Source organism: Aplysia californica, unplaced genomic scaffold (genome assembly GCF_000002075.1).
Source record: "Aplysia californica isolate F4 #8 unplaced genomic scaffold, AplCal3.0 scaffold00058, whole genome shotgun sequence".
NCBI lineage: Eukaryota > Metazoa > Mollusca > Gastropoda > Aplysiida > Aplysiidae > Aplysia > Aplysia californica.
In genome coordinates this window covers 1,235,740-1,256,862 of record NW_004797328.1, presented here as the reverse complement: position 1 = coordinate 1,256,862, position 21,123 = coordinate 1,235,740, and the positions used below count along the sequence as shown (strand labels likewise).

General features: G+C 41.0%; 1 protein-coding gene across 1 annotated transcript in view; it reads left to right on the top strand.

The window, feature by feature from the left end:
- LOC101847639 (tyrosine-protein phosphatase non-receptor type 23) overlaps window positions 1-21,123 on the top strand; it is a 45,677-nt gene that overhangs the window by 9,817 nt on the left and 14,737 nt on the right. Inside the window, exons 7-18 of the mRNA XM_005093123.3 lie at window positions 3,905-4,063; window positions 4,494-4,552; window positions 4,805-4,884; window positions 5,566-5,680; window positions 7,296-7,361; window positions 8,342-8,481; window positions 9,109-9,200; window positions 9,748-9,952; window positions 11,390-11,550; window positions 12,426-12,577; window positions 13,614-13,807; window positions 17,866-20,864. Of these exons, the coding sequence (XP_005093180.1) occupies window positions 3,905-4,063; window positions 4,494-4,552; window positions 4,805-4,884; window positions 5,566-5,680; window positions 7,296-7,361; window positions 8,342-8,481; window positions 9,109-9,200; window positions 9,748-9,952; window positions 11,390-11,550; window positions 12,426-12,577; window positions 13,614-13,807; window positions 17,866-20,864 (4,422 nt within the window). The remainder of the gene's footprint in view (window positions 1-3,904; window positions 4,064-4,493; window positions 4,553-4,804; window positions 4,885-5,565; window positions 5,681-7,295; window positions 7,362-8,341; window positions 8,482-9,108; window positions 9,201-9,747; window positions 9,953-11,389; window positions 11,551-12,425; window positions 12,578-13,613; window positions 13,808-17,865; window positions 20,865-21,123) is intronic.

Genomic DNA, 21,123 nt, shown 5'->3' with positions numbered 1-21,123 from the left:
GACTTTGTACACTATGAACTCCATTCATAAGGTAATAAATAAATGACAAGCTTTGTAACAATGACGCAGTGCACAGAACATGTCATCATTGTTATGTACAAGAAAGGATACACATTGGACATTATCATTGACAACACATCACAATAGTGAAAGGCTGTACAAATACAGTTATCAAAGCCACAGCACCAGAAAAACACATGTGTAAAGCAATTTTTAAACTAATATGAGGCAAAAGCACAAAATCAATGGAGCTGACTTGTACATAACAGTGATGACAAACATGACTTGTACATAACAATGATGACACAATGTACAGGAAAAGACAAAGTCATGCCTCCAGAGAGAAATGCGCAGTTTAAGAATGTAAAAAAACCCAGGAGAGGTTTCTTTTGCTTTGAAAGAGATATCAGGTCATATCAAAGACAGTGGGCGATCACAATTATGTTGCTAATTATGACAAACAGTACTCGCACATAACAGTGATGACAAAACATACTGGGAAAAGGTAAAATCATACCTACAAAGAACAAATTTGCACTAAGAAATACACAGATCAATAAAGGCGTATTTTGCTTCTAAATGAATCTTGCCTGTATGAAATGTATGTTGAAAACTTATTGATATTAGCAATGATGACAAATATTACTTGTACATAACAATGATGACACAATGACACAATGTATTGGAAAGAGGTATATCATACCAACAAAGAACAAATGTGTATTTTTGAGTTAGACAGATAAACAAGGACATGTTTGTTTATTTGTTTGAGTAAAGAGAGCACACATGACTTAAAAAATGTTTGCTCTTAGGACAATGTAATTTCTAGTACGTCAGTCAGTCTTGTACGGCTGCATGACGACACCCCAAACGTCATCACTAATCACAAAAGCTAAATCTATAACCACAGAAATTATCCATCTCTCGAAGTTTGTTCACACATCACACTCTTGTTCCAGGAATCTAGTGTAAACACCGCAATTTCACTAAAATATTCAATAGGGTAGCCTGAAAACACGCAAAACAGTCCAGTATGTCACATTCAAGGCAAGGTTCTTGTGCGTCACCGGACGCTGAAGGCAATGACTACTTTCGTTTTTCTGTTTCCCCCGTTGCTTCCGTTGTTCTGGGGAAGCGGGTAAGGGGAAGTCACTCAAGAAAACAATTATATCCGGGCACTGTTGATGACCCGTTCAAAACAAAAGTGGGCGAAATTCAGACTTCCGGCACGTCGCAAGGTGACGACATTCGCGGCGAATGTTAAACAGCCGACCGAAATCGTAGATCTAGGAACCCGATGTTCCTTTTGCAAATCGCGGCTTTTGAAGTATTGAATAAAGGACGAAAAGCAAAAAGATTTAACCAGCTGTGGTGATTTTACTGAAAAATAATGGTGTTTTCTGAAACACCTAGTCCGTGACGACACGACTGACACACTAGTGATCCAAATTGTTCGTTTATTTGCAAACAAACCGATTTCTTGAGCAAGTTAACCTTTCTCGATGACAAATAGCATAGGATCAAAGCGCACGTAAAAAACCCCCCACCCAAAAATACTAAATTTTGGACATTGTTGGAAGTTTGCTCAAAACGACACTCCTGGAATCACAAAAAAACCGAACATTTTTGGCACAAAATTTACAAACTCAAGATTGTAAAGCTGACATGGGGTCTGAAACTGCTAATGCATGTTCTACATCCTATATTTGACTTGTGTATAAGTTTTGGAGGAATAAATACTAATGCATCACATTTTATGCACCCTAATGTGAGATGTGTGTGTTTTTCCCCACGTTTTGGCAATGGCTCTTTAATAACATGGTTTCTACATAACAGACAGGTTTTGTTTTTGATTCCGCCGTCAAAAGTCTTTTAATGTTTTGTTGTTCCTTCTTGTGCTTCCAAAACTTCGCTATTGGTCATTATTTTGAGAATGCCTTTGTAACACCCACTTACAGAGATGCCAACCAGTACGATTTTACGTATTTTAGTACGATTTTTTGCCGAAAATACGCGAATACGACTTTTCATGAAAAAATACGCATCCTGGAAAGCGAAAAATACAAAATAGTATCAGTATCACGGAACTGGAATATTTGAAAACTAAGTCCGATAAGGTCAGTAAGTTCATTTTTGCCGGTCGCGATTGTGATATTATATTCGTTTAGCTTTTCCTCCTCCAAGAGTACGTTTCACTTTCACACGAACAGGCGGCTATGGCGGCAGACGGAAGTGTATGTGACACCGCGGCTTGATCGGGAAAATCAAGATCTACGTTCGCTTTCGTTACCACCGAGAAGTTTGCCAGCTGTAGACTGATAACGCAACTTATTTGTGACATGCAGGTTGTGCAGTGTAAACGCTGTGTTGCCGTGCAAATAAAATTTCTCGAACTCGTGTCTGTGCTGTCACTTGTAGGAAAAAAAAGAAAAGAAAATACAAGCGTCGTCCGATTTTTAGATTGTTGGGCTCGCCATCGTGACCGGTCAATGAACCTGCGCGCATTCGCATCACAAATAAATGCGGCAACGTGTTAGCAAAGACCGTGTTTGGTGGGAGTAACGGCGTTGCCAAGTATAGGACTACGGGAGGGGATTATTGATTTTTTTTTTTTTATACACTCGAGGGGGGGAGGGAGGATGTGTGAAGGCAAGACCAGAGGACAAAAACTTGGAGGCAAATTTCAGAATTTTGATTAGAGCTCTCTGCAAAGCACGCGTTGGTGCAGGCTGTGTGCGGAATCGGGACCCTTCATACTTTGCAAGTCTGTGTAATTGAAATAAAATGTTCGCGTGTCATTAGATGGGTGATAGTAAATTATACCTACTATGCTTTCTGTTCAAGAAGGGCAGATTTTCAGTGTCACTGCATCCTGCCCTCCCACAGTTGTTACAACTCTTACAGTGCACGGGTCTACTTGAACCCTTCAAGTTATTGCTCTTCTCTGAGTTTGAGCTATAATTTTAGTCTGTCAGTTCATAATATATGAATCATGACACCCAGACTGGTTCTTGATAGTCGAAATTCTTGTTCTAGGCCCTTCCGAACGCTCAAAACGGGATTGATTTTTTATAATAATAATGAGAGGAAAATATTATAACAGACTGAAATACTTAAGTCAAACAAGACCCCAGTACGACACTGAACACTGACATGTTGTTGACTGGATACATGTTTATTGTACGCGTGTGTGCTCCCTTTTTCGAGCTGGTGAGCTAGTAAATTTTTTTCAGGAAATATTGCTGGACACCCTGAATATTTTACTGGTTAGTCGGTCGGTCGAAGAGAATACACATTTCCCCTGAAAATACACATTTTCATATTTCCCAATACTCATTTCGTTTTTCTGTGGTTGGCATCTCTGCACTTATTTTGTAAACTTAACGTTGTCTTTAGTTTTAATACTCAAATTTGTACTCGCGTAATACTCACATTTTATTTGGATCCTCTTTTAATATGACCTAGCTTATGGTACTCATACCTGCTGAGTGTGGCTCGGGGGTCCAGAGCTGAGCAATGAGCTTTTTGGCGTGGAAAGTGAATAGGAAATGGCAGAAGCCTTTGGCATAATGACATGGCTCCAGATTTGGTATTGTTTTCATTGTTTCAGCAGAATAATAATCAAAAGATCACATGCTTGCGAACTGTCCTGAATTTCCCAGGGCTGTCCCAAATTTGACTGTTGGGAATTTGATAGGACGTTGCATACACTTCACCAAAACTAGCCCCACTTTATATAATTTTGTTCATTGGTACATAATCTGGTGTTATAACATTCGGTGTCCCAGATTGAGTTTTGAAAAAGTTGGCAAGTCTGAGATTATTTTCATTGCTGTTATTTATTATTGTTACTTTTATTTCATTATTATTTTCATTTTATCATTATTATTTACTTTCCTGACAGGAATGGGGCAGAAGGCTAGAGATGAAGACTTCCTTCTACCAGTGCATCACTTACTACTTTTTGGGTCGTCAAGCGGAAGAGTCGGAGAAACCTGGTGAATGTCTGGCTTACTACACAGCAGCTAAAGATGAACTGGCTAAAGCGACACAGCTTGCTAAGGTAGATGCTTCAGCCTTTAAAATATCATCGGAAGTTATGTACACTGACTTTTGTAAGTTTTCATGTATAAAAGAGACCTTGACTGTCCAGTTGAAAGTGACATGTTCCATAGTTTTTGTAAAACGGTGACACCAAAATATTCCTGAGCAATTGCCACTTTTTTCCTTGCCCATTGAGAAATGCTTTCCTATATTTACATTGAAATATTTTCCTGCGTCACTGAAGTACATATTATATTTTTTCTTTGACTATAGTCTCTTGAAAAAGAAAAGAGTTAAAAGGCGAAGAAAATAAGAAGAAGCTAACATCAAGCCAGAGATGTTATGTGGATTTTCAAGGAATATGTTTTTTTACTCTTTTTAAAGTGATAAGTTCCATTGTTTGTAGTGTAGTCTCATTTATGAGGATTACACCATTGTTTTTTCAACAGAATGATGTTCTTGAGGTTCATGACTGCTTAAGCTTTGCCAGAGATGTCGTTGTGGGAAAGTAAGTTTGTCATGGTTGTTTTTTTTAATTTTTATCATCAGTGTGTAGTTTTTTTATAGTCCACTGTGCATTAATAAAGCTCATCTTAGTACTATATTTTCAAAATGTGATTTGACTGCTTTCTCTCTCTTTGTTTTCTACTCAGAGATGCTCTATGAAAGTGGTAATTTTCAATTTGTCTTGTTTTTGTTAGTTTTGTATTGGTAAGATGTATTGTTGAATAAATTTTTTTTGTTTTGTTGTCCTTCACAGGTATGAAGCAGCAAAGAAAGACAATGATTTTGTGTATCATGACAAAGTGCCACCCATTGACAGTCTCCCAGAGATCAAAGGTAACTTTTCACGTGCATGCTTGTACATGTCATAGATGTGCTATACACATTTCTTTGAAACAGCACAGTTCAAAAGTCAGAAACAGATTATATTGAGTGCGTATGCTTCATGTTGCTGCTCTTGCTGAATGTGAAGGGGGAGGATGTTAGCTTTATGGTTAAGTTGGGTTTATTTTATTCATGCTTCCGGCAGAGAATCCTCAGCCAGAACTTGTCTCATTGGCCACAGCAGAAGTCACAAGTCATCTCAACCTTTTATTTCTTCTTTTTTAAGAAACATTTTCCTCTGTAGATACATTGATCTCTGTCAGACATTGATGGATAAACTATTATGATTTTTATTATCATTATTATTATTATTCATGCTTCCCAACTCGCCCTCAAGGGTTTTGCATAATGATTGTCTACTGGAATGTGAATCTGAGACAGTTTAACGTTCTTATGCTAAAGTGTTCTGTTTTTGTCTTTTCAGCTCCATGCATTTGTAACTGGAACTTGTTCTGCTTGCTGTCTTTGGTTCCAGAGAGTTGCATGCTTGTTCCTATGATTTACAGTAATTTGTTTACTTTTATAATTTAGGTCCAAGTTCACAAGTTTCAGATGCTGTAGAAGCATTACAGTGCACTTCTTTTCGAATTTATGAAGCTTATTTTGCCTGACTTTTTTTGTGTGTATTTTCAGGTGCCTCACTGGTCAAAGGGATCCCATTCAACCCAACAGACAAAGAGATCTCGGGACCTGATATCTTCCAGAAACTAGTACCTATGGAAGCTCATGAGGCTTCCTCAGTTTACAGGTAAGGCTTTGATGTCTTCCCACTGTTTGACTGAATCGTTTTGTCTCCCTTTTTTTCTAACTTGGACTGATCTATTTTGCCCCCCCCCCCCCCCTCAAATGCATATTGAACAGTGGATATAACAGAGGGAATAATGAAAGAAAAGACAACTGTAGTGACCCATGGCATACATAATATAGCCATGCCCATGAAAAATTAATTTTTCGCTTTCGCCCTTTTTTATTGTTACGTAGGAAAGAGTTTTCGATTCTAAGAATTATGCCTTTTGAATTTAAAGAATCGGATCGTAAATAAAAAAGTTATGGGGTTGTGAAGGTCGACAAAATATGGATGACCCATATATTGGGAAAATACTCCCAAAAGTGGACCCTGCAACAGCAGATTTTGTAAGAAAATCGATGATATCTCAGTTATTCATTGGAGTGTTAGAAAGAAATTTGGCTACCCAATGTGTTTTTGGGCGGAGAAATTATTTCTGCAAGTCAGATTTACTAACCATTTCTTAATTATTTTGTTATAATTAAAATTTTGGTTTACATATTTAGATTTTGCGAAAAGGGGTGTGGGATGAGAGCATTTTATTTATAGCATCATATCACAACATGGGATCTTTAAGAATATGTTGGTAGCGTCACTAAATAATGGCAAAGCTTTTTTTGATGACATTAGACCATGCCAACCATAAAATTAAATTAAATTAAATCTAGCATGCTGTACAATTAAAAATCTTCTTTCCCTATTGGGGTGCGAACACCTCAAAGCGTGATAAGCTCACCCCGGAATACCACCATTGCGATGTTACAGGGAAACAGAGAGAAAAACAACCGGATGAGCGTGGCCGCCATTGCCCTATTTCAAGGGACCAATGAACGGGCTCGAAATAGTCATGCAGGGATTTTTAGGTCACATATATTTGTTGAGGGAGTGAGAGGCAAATGGCCGGTCTCTGTACAAAGCCGCTTTGGACAGGGGGCTAGTGGTGCACTTATAAATTCTAAACAACTACTTGACACAGAACTTTCAAATTTGAGGACACTAAAGAGGAAAGATAGATCTCTTACTTTGTTGATGTTGAAAATCAAGCTCCTTATAGTTTTCGGCATAACCTTTACGAAAGTGTTTCCGACACCAAAAGCATAGGTTAATTTATGTGTACAAACTTTAACATCCGCATATCATTAGTTTGCCCTATTTTCTGATTGTTTGCCAAGTTTCATTCATATTGGTCTAGAAATAGAGCAGACCAAGTTTGAGAAAGTTAGTCACCTACGTTCCGATCTGGTCCAAAAATACACACGCAAACGGGGACACAAATTTTGCCGCGCACGGACGCCTGACTGGCATTGATACATAATACTCAACACTTGGAAATTTTTTCTGTCTGAATTTTGAATAATTTTGGCTGATTGTCTCTGTTGTTCAGATAAAGTTATGTTGTAAATAGCATTCTTGGGCGGACTGTCTGTGGAGACTTATGAGAATAATTTGCAGTTTGATTTTAAGAGAACCTTGACAGTTACTTTTATAAAATTACATTCAGAGAAATCCCATCTCTTTTTCCGATCTTTGTTGTCGTTGAACTGTGTGTATTTAAAAATTTACTTTGTTATTCCAGTGAGGAGAAAGCAAAGCTGTCTCGGAGAGTTGTTGAAGATATTGAGCAGAAGAATATGGATCTGGAGTGAGTTATAATATATACATATTAAAAAAAAGGAATAATTGTGAAGTGGTGCTTTGAGAAATGAGCTTTATCAGGGCCCTACACGCAGTTTAGGTGTCTGGTTAAATTCATGTTTTTTTCGTAGATGGTTGGCGGGTGCTCTGGTGTGGTTTGCTCCTTCTTTCCTCTCAAACATCTGTCGTCATTATCTCTCCTTCTTTTTTGTGTTTGTTATTCTCTTGTAACACCTCTTCGGCACTTATATGACCTTATTGTGTTGCAAGTGCCGTAAAACACTTACTAAAATTCAAATGGTTTGTTTAGTGCTCTAGTAATATGTTCTAAAATTGTGGTATATTAATGTTATATTATTGTGAGTGCACTCTGTCTTTTTCTCGGCAGTTGTTTAGGTAACACCGTTTGTAATTCATGTTTTTATTTTTTGTTTGTCGATGTAATGAATGCTCGTGGTTGAAAGAGATACAGTGGCCTGACACTCGTTTTCTTGCTCTGTTGTGTCTGTCATATGTGTTATAATCTTTGTAAAAATGATGTTTTAAGACTTTTGGATGAAGTTGTTTGTCTTTCTCAATATAATGAAAAGAGAATGTTTTTGGTTAAAAAACCCAAATGGGCTTTGGAAGGAAAAGCGTGCCATATTATTTTCTGATAAAATGAGACCTTGATGGGGAATAATAGACTGAAAAGGAAATAGAAAGAACTTACCTAACCCTGTCGGAAGTTTTTGTTTTAACAACAGTAAACAAAACAGTGACCACAGGATACATGTCTTTCTGGTCCTCACATTGTTTTCTATTTACAGCTTCATTGTTCACCTCACTAAAGCACATAGAGCATGCTCTAGAGCATGGATATGCACTATACAAATGCGATTTTCATTATTTATTAGTAATCAGTCTCACAAATTCTCACTCTGGTCCCGTAAAATCAATACTATCAGATCAGCCTGTCTAAGTTTCCATCTATGCATTTGTTCTCAGGCAGTTCATGTCATCACTGCAGCTTGACACGGATCAGCTGATGCCTCAGCCGGACTTGATCCCGGAGAACCTGATGGAGAAATGTGCTGCCATGAGTGTGCGCACCGACGCTATCAAGGAGCTCACAGACGCCATGGCTTGTGAGTATGGTTGAACAACACAGTTTTCTTATGGAAAATTAAAATAATAACGAATCGAAGGTCCCAATCCAGTATGCCAAAATGGTGTTGGAGAAACTGGGTGTTGTAAGGCGAATTTAAAATTACAATTTCAAATAAAAGTATGGTATGACCTTTCGGTAGGTTTATTCAACATTCCATTCAGCACAGTTTACAGTATGGTCTGCAAAGAAAAAAAGACAAGACAATAAGCGCGAATCCTTGACAATGTAACGTCAAACAGAGATAAACATGTTATTTATGACACTGGGCTTCAGTCTTTTGGCTTCACCTAATCTTACAGGAGAAGAATATATAGTCAAGTTGTGATAGAGTGACATTGTTTGACTTTGAGCTTTAGTTTTTGGGAATTCCTAGCTTTTGAGTGATATACACTGTTATTGCCTTGAATGACCAATCTCACTTTTTTGTCTGTCATTCTGCTCTATGCGTTATCTGGCTTTGTTTGGCATAGAAATGACCAATGGGATAGAGTGCTTTCTTTTTGCAACCTGTCAACCTGGATAAACGGTAGTGATTGGCTGGCTTTCAATGTGAGTTTTGAACCAGTTTCTGATTTTGAACATGTTTTCTCATGTCTGTCACCAGCTGTGTCTGGGTATGCGACAGAAGTGGAACTTGGCATCGCGGAACTGCAGGAGACTCTGAGTCAAGACGCTGAGCGCACAGCTGAGTTTGAGGTTTGTGTTTATATCGTGCACTTCCTTCTTCTTCTAGTTTTGTCTAGTCAATATTTTTGCATTTGTTGCCAATTTCTTGTTTAGTATGGTTCTTAGCTCTTTTGTTTCTAGGAGCTTTGAGCGTTATAAAATCTATGCTTGGTAGATTTTGATACTCTGAAAAGTAGTGTGTGTGTGTTATTGTTGATGCAGCTGTAGGTGCTGTATAAGAAAAAATTGAGGAGCAGTTCTCTCATCAGTAGTTCTTCAAGGCTGAATCTGTGTTGCTTGTATAATTTCAGGATATGAGAGTTAAAATTGAAGGGTAATTATACTTGGAAATAAATTCTGAATATTTTTTGGTACATTTTGTCTCTCAGTCGGAACCACCTTTGTCCGTGGCTCAATATGATAAAAACCAGTTACGCTTACTTTAAAAAAAAATTTAGCCCCTATTTCTATCCAGTCTGTTTGTCTTCATGAACTTGATGTGTAAGATATCTGTTTGGTTACCTTCTATTTCTTGATTTCTTGGAACTACTGTCTGTCCATCTCACTTTTATTTCAGACTCAGTTTGGGAAGCGCAGTCCCAGCACCGTGCTCCCTGGCATCCAGAACAGCATCGCAGAGTTCAGGAACCGCCACCAGGAGGGCAGCTCACTCAACACAGTGCTGCACAAAGCTATGAACACACACACCAACAACCTCAAGACTCTCACCAAGCAGCCCGCTGAGCTGCAGGCCTTTTTGCCGCCATCGCAACCCACGCAGAGTGAGTATTTGATAAACATTCATTAATTCAAAAGATAGTGGTTTTTAAAAAAAGGCTTTTTCCTTCGGTGTATTTTGCAAGTGTTTTCGTTTGACTCCCAGCGGCTCGCGGTTGGAACTTTGGCTGGGGAGCCGCTGGCAGCGGCCCGAGCACATTCTTTTTCAACAACTTCAACGGTGTATTAATTTTTGGCATTTGACTAAAGCAGGTTTATTTTACGAGGTGTTCTTTCATTAGATCAAGAACTATCAAAATAGGTTCATTTCTTTAGTTTGTGTTGTGTATTCTACTTGTGAACAGTCCAAGAACACCAACAACATTAAACATTAATAAATGAAACAACTTCTTGGGTTGTGTTCCAGAGTTTAATATAAAACTTAAACTTTACATGACAGTGACTTGTGCTGCCGTAGGCTAGACATCTTTGTTGTTTTCTTCTGTGTATGTGTGTATGTGTGTGTTGCTCTTTTCTTGCTCTCAGCAATACCGATATACTGACCATTACAGTACTCGTTATGGAATGCTGAAAGTGGGTACTTATAATGTTACATTATGATTACTCTACTTTACAACAGTTTTGACCACCAATTTAGTAACTTTTATGTCACTTTAAGGTTTTGTACCAAAACAGGACCCTGTCATAGTGGGAAAACCCCTTCTGGAGATAAAGTTAAGAGTTTTGAATTTCATTTTTTATGGGTTTTTAGTGTATAATTTTACATGTGTGACCTGTTTCTCTGATCTTCTTTAAATTGGAAAAAACCCAAAAACAACCCTTTTATTTTTTTTTGGTGGGGGGGAATGGATTGCTGTCCAACAATTGTACTGTGGAGGTAAAAGATGCAATACAGGTCAATTCTTAAATCTTTGGTGAAGAACATGGCACAAATTTTAATTTGAAAGGAATGTCAGCAGCTTGTAGAGTGATGTGAAGACTTTTAGTAGACTTTAAATGTATCCAAGGGAAAATTTTACACTATATGGTACTGTGTAGTATCTGGAAGCTCAATGTTCAGTCTCATGAGGATTCCTTTCATTTTACTTCTACGCTTTTTTTAGTTTTATGAATTGAAGTTGCATATTTTGGCTCAAAATGAGTGAATCAAAATGTTTTTGTTTTTTTTCCTTTTTGCAATAATGGTTGCAACTGCCCTGAGGTGGAAATAGTAGGAGTTTGTCTCTGCCTGTGAGTCAGTAAATACAGTTGAATCTGCTCCAACAGCCTCCTGTCCAAGACGGTCTCCTTTACAAATGAAAGCATCTTATTTCTCTCCTTTCTTTAAAAAAAAAGATTATAATACTGTCCAAGAAGTCTAACCACTTTTCTCCTTGACAATGGGTGGCCATCTTGGACAATTTTGACCGTACATTTTACTGTCATGTCCTCTCTTGGTAAACTTCAGTACATTTCACTTTTCCTTTGTTGTCTCTGGCCAGCCCCTGAAGACGAAGCTATAGTCACCCAAGTTCGCCGACTCCTACAAAAGATCTCTGAAATGAAAGAGCAGAGAAAGGCTTTGCTTGATCAGTTTCGCTCCCAACTGCATAACGATGACATCACCAATGTTCTCGTCACACAAGAGGCAGTGGACAAAGAGGTAGGGTACAGTTTTAAAAAAAAAATTTGTTTTTGTCCCTTGCATATGTCTATGGGATTGACGCCATCTGATTAGAAGAAAAAAGTGTCGAATAGTATATTACTTACATAACTATTATATCATGTTACTGTTACAGATTGAGATTCAAGGAATATAGATCTAGATGTATGTCAAGGATCTGAGATATATGATGATTTTAGATATGATGGTGGTAGTGAGTGATGGTGTGAGATGGTGTTAATGTAAATTATTATTGAGGAGATATGCTTTCACTCCCTGTCAGCTGAGTTTATTTTATATTAGCATCTGTCCCATCTTCCTCTGCTTCAGTGAGTCACACAGGATGGGAAGGGTACAGTTAATTAATATGAGCGGTTGAAATGACGTGTCAAAATGAACAAGTCGTTACAAATAGCATTCTTTTCGCCATAGTTTTTCTTGGTTCTAATGCAGACATATTCATATCTCACTGATTTTTCTATACAGTTTTTCTGCATTGCTCTTTGCTTATTGAGTCTGTCTAGCCTGTCTTCAGTTTCTATAACCATCATCAACGCTTTCTGTCTAGTCTGTAAGCCCAACAGACTCCTGCAAGCGATTAAGCCATATAAGTGTTGGGAACATCGATGTCCAAATGTATGTAATGTTTGTTTGATTTTGTGTTCAAAAACCAATATGAGTGGGTGGTTGGCGGATGGTCTTGTATAGTTTGCTCCTTCTTTTCTATCTAGCATCTTCTTTATTTCTCCTCTTTCTTTTCTTTGTTTGACACCCTCTAATAACACCTCTAATCTTCGACTCTTATATGATCTATTTGTGTTGCAAGTGCCATAAAATTTATCTGAAATTAATCTAAACCAATGTGTCGTTTTCAGAGCGTATTTGCTGAGCAGCTGCGGAAACACGACCAGACGGTGGATCTGATCAACAAGAACCTGGCTGCGCAGGAAAACATTCTCCGAGCCCTGACGGATGCGAATGCTCAGTTTGCTGTGATCCGCCAGTCGTTTGGAGAGGCCAAAGCTCAGTGAGTGTTTCGATTAAGTATATCTTGCTCTTGAAATGATCGTTTCATATTTTTCTTTGGTGCTTGAACAATTCTTTTTGTAGGGTAATAGTTTAGTACAGGAACTTGATTAGGAAAGCATTTTCCTGTTAATGGGAGGAGGAACCCTTGATTTTGCCGATTTTGGGTCAGGCTATGTATGTAAATTGAGATAATGGCTGATTTTTAAGATCAACCAGTTCTTTGTATAAAAATAAATGATTGAGGAAGTCTTTATTCGCCTCGTAAATATATAACATATAGTGAATTTTCACAATTAATGTCGTTTTTCTTGAAATGTCATATTTTTGCAGTTTTTTCCCTACTCCTTCCTTAGTTTTCATTCTTTTGACATGATACTTTCACGAAACTTAGATGGCAAGGCTGCCATCAATGTAACAGAGAGACATTTGCAAAAAAAACAACCCAAACTTATTCCATTGGCAAGCGATTACGCAACCTACATTTAGAAAAGGTTTTTATATATTGGGGGAACTCGCCATATTTTTTTCTTTTGCACTTATTGAAAAAAACTCGCTGTTATGCTGATAGGTTCTGGTTCAGGTATGCTCTCACCATATTTGGTCAAATTTGGTCTGTAAATAAGAAAGCCTTAGGGATTTGATATTGTTTGTTTTCAAGATTGCAGCGGTTTCCATAGCAACCGCTGTAGCTATGCCAAAATTGCCTATATAGAGATTTTCCTATGCCTGACTTATATGTGTACTTAGATTTGATCTCGGGCAACAAACATAGAAAATGGTCCTCAAGGGTAACTCCCCCCGTTAAGACAGGGGCGCAGGGATTTTTTAGATGAGAAAAAAAAATTAATATCACAACTTATAATGTACTTTTGTTTGTTTGCTGAGGCCACTGTTTAAAAAAAAATCATATCTTGTAATTGAAAGTTTGATTATGATGTGAATATCTACTTTCATGGGTCTGTGTTGACTTATGTAATCTTGATGAGGCTTCAAAGGTCTTAGTTCTTGACACATAATTAATTTTCTATAAACAGACGTGAACGGGTGATCCAGGAACTGATTGCTTCGTACGAAAAGTACGAGGAACTGCTGGCCAAGGCTCAGAAAGGATGCGACTACTACAAGAAGCTACAGGAGAATGTCAACAAGAGCTTGGAACGTTGCCGCAGCGAGTGCAAGGTCAGACAGGAGGAGAGGGAAATGATCATCTCCAAGTATGCACCCAAAGGTACTGTACTATGATGTTATTTGATGGAGAGGGATAGTGATCATATGGGTTATTTGACCATGTCTTGTTTGGGTAACGTCAAACACTAACATCTTTTTTATGCCTTTTTTTTCTTTAAAGCAAATATGAACTTTAATGAAATGAAGATGCATAATATGAGAACTTGATAAGAGATTTTCAACAATCCTTGAGTAGTAAATCTACAATGAAATTATTGCTAAACATGTGTAATCTTAAAAACAGAATATTTGTGATGCATCATGGTGAAATCAGGTGCTCGTCAAAATAATGAAATCGAAGAAAACGGCATTTGACGCCGGTTCGGGATTTTTATCAATTTTTACATTTTTGGCGTAACATTTTATAAATTATTTTGAGAACTTTTTTTTTTTTGATTTTACAGAAAAACGTTAATTAACTGCCCCAAATATGTAAATTTTCAGTTTCCAAGGACTCCAACTTTGAAAGTCACCTAACTTTGGCGGCCATTTTCTCATTCATTTGACCTCTGAAACCAGACAACCCTTACCCCCTTTTATCGCAAATATCTCAACTTCTATTCACAATAAATGGGCATCTTTTTCATAAAAAGCAAGATAAATAGATAAATAAACTGGCTTTCAGGTGATACCTATAATTCCATATGCCATAAAAATGTCGAGCGCCTGATTCCACCGCATCATGACACATTTGTAAATTTTTTAGGGCATGCCTCCCTTTTCCCATTGAAAAGCAGGCACTCTGGGGTTGTTCTATTGAAGTTATGAAGGGATACTGAAAGGCAAAACTTTTTATTTTCTTGTTTGTATGACTGAAAAAGCAGTAAAATAAAAACTATCGTTTTTATGTATTAGGTGTTCCTAATATGATGTAGTTTGTATTTGCCATTTTAGTCATTAGAAAGGCCAGTCTCTTGTCTAAAGTGTATCTGAAGTTTTCTTTTGTGTTTTTATGTTCGAGGATGTAGACCTTAATGGCATATGCTCCATGAATGCGTATTAGGATGTGTATTACTTGGTGCGGCTCAATGACCTTGTGGATTGAGAATATTTCAATTTTGAAGATGCAACACTTGACTCTCTATTAACACTCTGCCCCCCCACCAGTGACGATAAGAAGCCGCCCCTTTTCCCCATGGGATGCCGATTCGCGACGGTGTGATATAGCAACAAAAATGTTGCAAGGATCATCTCCTTTTTGACATACACACTTGTTAAAGATAAATTTCCTTTCTGGATGGTTTGTGTGGCTTTTGAGGTAAAAAATCTGTTTGTATACAACAATCGAAGTAAATTTCTTTGAAAACTGTCAAGTAGACCTAGCATTAGTGCTGCTTTATTCTCACACCGTGATGAGCATTCAGGTGATGAATGAGATATAGCCAATGTTTTCAATTCTGATTCTGATTCCTTTTTTGATGAACATGCGATCATCACCAGAGATGCCAACCAGTACTATTTTACATATTTTAGTACAATTTTTTTGCCGAAAATACGCGAATATGACTTTTCATGAAGAAATAATGCGAAAAATACGAGATTCAGCTTGGGCGAGTAAACCTAATTATCTCAAGTCCCATCTTTTGTCAAAATAGTATTAGTATCGCAGAACTGGAATATTTGAAAAACAAGTCTAATAAGGTCAGTAAGTTCATTTTTGCCAGTCGCAATTGTGATATAATATTCGCTCAGCTTTTCCCCGTCCGAGAGTACGTTTCACTTTCTCGCGAAGAGGGGACAAGCGGAAGTGCATGTGACATCGAGGCTTGATCGGGAAAATCAAGATCTACTTTCGCTTTCGTTTACACCGAGAAGTTTGCCAGCGGTAGTCTGATAACGCAACATTTGTGACATGCAGGCTGTGCAGTATAAACGCTGTGTCGCCATGCAAATAGAATGTAATCTATACTCGGACTCGTCTCTGTGCTGTCACTTGTGGGAAAAAAAGAAGAAAATACAAGCGTCGTCGGATTTTTAGATTGTCAAGCTCGCCATCGTGACCGGTCAGTGAACCTGCGCGCTTTCGCATCACAAATAAATGCGGCATCGTATGAGCAAAGACCATTTTTTGTTATAGTAACGGCGTTGCGAAGTATAGGATTACGGAACAGGGGAGGGGATTATTGAATTTTAAAAAAAAAGATATTCCGGGGGGGGGGGGGGGGGGAGGGGGGGGGGGGGGAGTGTGGGAAGTCAACATCAGAGAACAAAAACTTGGAAGCAAATTTCATAATTTTGATTATTTTGATTAGAGCCTTCTGCAAAGCGCGCATTGGTGCTGGCCATGTGCGGAATCGGGACCCTTCATACTTTGCAAGTCTGTGTTATTGAAATAAAGTGTTCGCGTTTCATTGGATGGGTGATAGCAAAGATAGTACATAACAAGATGGGCCACTTCTCTCTTTGAGCCAATTAAAAAGTGTCCTCAAAATTTGGTGGCGCCCTCTTCACAAAAGCGCACTCTTTGCGAACAGAGTTACCCTACTTGAGTTTTAAAAAATCAAAGTGAAACTAGCAAGTTTTGGGATAAATTTCGGAAGAACGCTTTTTTAAAATGGTTACCCTGACAAAAAACCTCTTCCCGAGGAAAGGGTGATGGTTTTCTTAGTTTAATTTGACTTTAGAATGAAAGGCGAGAGGTCATTAAAATGTAAAAAACCTAAAACTCCGCACTGAACGTACCCAAATTGCTGATGAACAGCAGTCGATCTGCGCACGCAAGGAGGTGCTATTCCTATTCTTCTTCTGGAAAAACGAAAGAGAGCTTCAAAACAAACTGCAGCACCATCTGAAGCAAAGAGCATACTTCCTGCGGACACTTTTTTGGCTGAGTGGCCCATCTTGTTATTTACTATCATTGGTGATAGTAAATTATACCCCTAGTGTAAGTTGTAGCTTTCTGTTAAAGACTGGCAGATTTTCAGTGTCACTGTCACTGCATCATGACCTCCCACAGTTGTCACGACGCTCACACTGCATGGGTCTAATTGAGCCATTCAAGACATTGCTCTTCTCTGAGTTTGAGCAATAATTTGAGTCTGTCAGTTCATAATATGAATAATGACACCCAGATTGGTTCTTGATAATCAAAATTGTTGTTCTAGGCCCTTCCGAAGGCTCAAATCAGGATTAATTTTTTATTTAATAATGAGAGGAAAATATTATAATAGACTGAAATACTAAGTCAAACAAGACCCCAGTACGACACTGAACTCTGACAGTACGACACTGAACACTGACAGTACGACACTGAACTCTGACAGTACGACACTGAACTCTGACAGTACGACACTGAACACTGACAGTACGACACTGAACACTGACAGTACGACACTGAACACTGACAGTACGACACTGAACTCTGACAGTACAACACTGAACACTGACGTGTTGTTGACTGGATACATGTATATTGTACGTGTGTGTGCTCCCTTTTTCCAGCTGGTGAGCTAGTAAATTTTTTAAAGAAAATATTGCTGGACACCCTGAACATTTTACTAGTTGGTCGGTCGGTTGGTCGTGGGGAATGCTCATATTCCCCTGAAAATACACATTTTCATATTTCCCAATACTTATTTATTTCGGTTTTCTGTGGTTGGCATCTTTGCATCACTTTTAATTTTCTCAGTATGCTGAAATTTTGATAATGTTTGGGGTATTTTTGTCGAGACAGGTGTAGTACTGATGTACCGCCTCTGTATCCTGGTCCGTGGGGATAAGTGTTGTGAGCTCTGTGCGCTGCATGTGTGGAAAGTGGTGAGGAATACCTCTGATAGGATGAAATATTTCTTATTGATTTTAGTCTTTGGTATTCCTCACACAACATACAGACTGGTTTGTTGGGGAAGAAATGGAAGCTAGAAAACTAGTGTTTTCATTTTTCTTCTATGGTTGATGATTTGGTTCCCACCATCTCAGTTGGAATTGCAGGTTGTTGCCTAGATTTATATTTTTAAAACTCTGTGCTGGGCTCAGTACAATATCCCAGTGTGTAATCAATGCTAATCTTGTTACTACGTGTGAAGGGTTCATGTTCCCTGTTTGTGTTTACTCCATCAGTGCCACCACCATCGCGTCCATCAGCTCCCAAGCCTGGGACTGGTGGCCACCCTGCTGCGACCTTAACCCCTGGTGCTGCCCCTGGACCTGACCTGACCTCGATGGCAGCTGACATGTCTGCTTTCCCTTCTCTCTCGGACGCTTCAGCTGTACCGACCTTACCAATGTCGCAGTTGCCAAGTGCCATTCCACCGTCGTTCGAGGGGCCGAAGCTGAAGGATTATCTCCCGTTCATGAAGCCCCGAAGTTTCGGACCAAAAAGCCAAGGAGGAGGAGGTGGTGGTGGGCTAAACTCTGACCCTGTTCCCCCAGTTTCCCCTAGTGTTCCACCTCCTCAGTCCCCATTACCTGGCGCTGGCGACATGCCAGGAAACCCTGGTGGAAAGTACCCAGGCCTCGATCCAAATTTAGCCTCCGTCTTGCCAGCCACCATCGCTCAGTACCTCGCGTCTGTCTCAGCCTCGTCCACCTCCACAGCGGGCGCCCACATGCCTGGTGGTGCGCGGCCCTCCCCTTCGCCCTCCCCCTCGCCCTCTCCGGCCTCTGCAGTGAGGCCTACGCCCCCACAAAGCCCCTCTGTGCTCCCAGGTCCTCTGGCCTACCCTCAACGCCCTCAGAGTCACCCCGGCCCTCTGCCTCAGAGTGTGAATCCCGCACCCAGCCCGGCAGTTGGCGGTCTGCAGATTGGAGGTGTTAGTGGTGCTGGTGTTGGTTTACCAGCTGCCTCAGTTCAGAATATGCTGGCATCAATGTCTCATTCGAGCTCGGCGTTACCTTCGCAGACCCCAACGAATTATTCACAGCCCGCTGCCCTTCAGAATCCCGCTGGCCAAGCGTATTTGCAACAGTACACCCAACAACAACAACAGCAACAACAACAACAGTATTTACAGCAGCAACAGCCGCAGAGTTTACCGCAACCCCAGTTTCAGAATCAACCGCAATATCAGCCGCTGCAGAATCCACCTCAACAGCAACCGCCACAAAGCCTTCCACAACACCAGCAGCAGCAATATCCGATACCTTCGGGTCAGCAAGGCTTTCCATATTCCGCAAACCCTAGTCATCCGCAACAGCTGCAGCACCCGCCACAGCAACAACAACAACTGCCACATCAACCCCACAGTCGAGGTGACAGCACCAGCATGGTGTCGTCTGTTCAGAGACCCATCTTTTCTCCAGGAGCGGCGCCCGCCAACATGATACCAGCCTTGTCTCAGCCGTCACAGCCACAGTCGCACCAGCAGTTCCAGCCCTATGCCGGTCCCCACCTACCCCAGCCGACAGCCGCAGCACATGGTCAGCAGGTCGCTTCAGCCGCTCAAGGAAAGCAGACGCCAGCTCAGTTTCCAACCAACCCTCAGCCTCCTGTACCCCAGCAACAACAACAGCAACAGCAGCAGTGGCAACAGCAACAACCAAGCAACAAGTCTCAACCTTTTGGAATCCAAGGTCAAGGACCGACTAGTCAGAGCGTCTCTGGTCAAATTCTGAATTTCCCAGCCAGTTTGCCGTCTCAGTCAGTCGGTCACTGGCCTTCATCGTCAGCCCAGATGTTCCCCCCATCTAGTCAGGGTCAGACTGTGCTGGCCGCGTTAACACCCGGGCTACAACAGTACGGGGCCGGTCAGTACATGACCCAGATGCACCAAGGTCCTATGGGAGGGCAGCAGCGACCCGCTGCTCCGGTCCAGGAACCAACTCAGCAAGTATACGGGCAGGCCACTCCTGGGATGTTGCCAGGTCAACCGGGGTATCAGCTGCCTTCAGGTCAAGCTGGGACTCAAGGTCAGGTTGGGGGTCAAGGTCAATTCCAGACCCACCAGCAGAGCCAGATCAGACCTCAAGCCCAGGTGGCTGGTCAAATTCAACCTCCTCAGCAGAGTCAAATAGGACCCCAGGGTCAGGTTGCCGGTCAAGGTCAGCCTCAGCCGTACTCGCAACCAGGTCAAGGTCAGAAATACATGACTCCTCAAGGTGCCCCCAGTCAGCTCCCAGCCGGGGTCAACCAATCACCGCACGGAAGTCCCTCGCGCTTGGCTAATCAGAATGTGAGACCTCCGATAACCAGCGTTGGGTACCACTCAGTCTTGGACCAATCTCATGAGGGACCGTTCTCCGCGGAGTACAGCTACGCCGGACAGTATTACCGCCCGCAGGGTACCCCTGAGGGCTACCGGCCCCACCAGATGTACCAGGGGGGGTACCAGCACAGTGTGACCCAGAGCTACCAGAGCGCCCAGACCTACACCAGTAACCCCGTGTCCACGCCTCTCATGTACGGCCAGACGGGAAGAGCCGTTTCCACCGCGGCACAGATGCATCCTAACCACATGCCGGTCAGTGACAGCAAAGCCAGCCTGCCGGTGGCGTCAGGACAAGTGTCGTCTGCTCAGGGTATGCAACACAACCAGCAGGTGCTCATGGCACACCAACAGCACCAGCAGCAGCAACAACAACAACAGCAGCCGCAGCCGCAGCAACCTTTGCATCCAGGACAACAGCCTCCGGTACGACAACAACAACCGCCAGGGCTACAACAGTACCCTGGTTTGATGTACAACCAACAAGCTCCACAGACGAGTCAAGCTTCTAGCCAAATGATGCAAATTCCTGTTCAGCCGCATCAGAAACAGCAACAGCAACAACAGCAGCCTCATTTTCAGACAGGCCAGCTGCCTCAGCAATCTCAGCCGCCAAGAGCCCCCGGACCGCAGCCACAACTCATGTCCCAGCCTCCACAAGTTCCGTTGCCATACCAACAGCCTCCACTACAGCCACACCAGAACATGAGGGCACCTGCACCTCAAGCACAGCAAGGAGCGGTGCATCCTTACCACCAGCAACAACAGCCACAACAGCAACAGAGACAGCAACAACAACAGCCTGGATACTACAACCAGCCTGTTGCCGGACAGTTCCCACAGCAGGCTGCACACCCACAAGGACAACCGATGGCTCCTCAAGGATTTCAGCTACAACCATTGCAACCCCAACAGGTAAAGAACTCATTTCTTTTTTTAAAAAAAGAATTCTTTCAGAGTTTGATAAGAGAAATTTCCTGTTTGCTGTTTTGTAGTCAACCAGCTCTTCTGCGAGGTGAAGGGATGTCGTTCACCTTGTTGATGTGATAAAGGACATCCACTCAGATTGGTCCTTGAGAGAGCGACGTTATTGTTATTCATATACACTGGCTGTATTGAAGGGGAAATGCATCAGTGGTTTATCAACAATGGCAAGAAGTTGTGCACCAAAGGT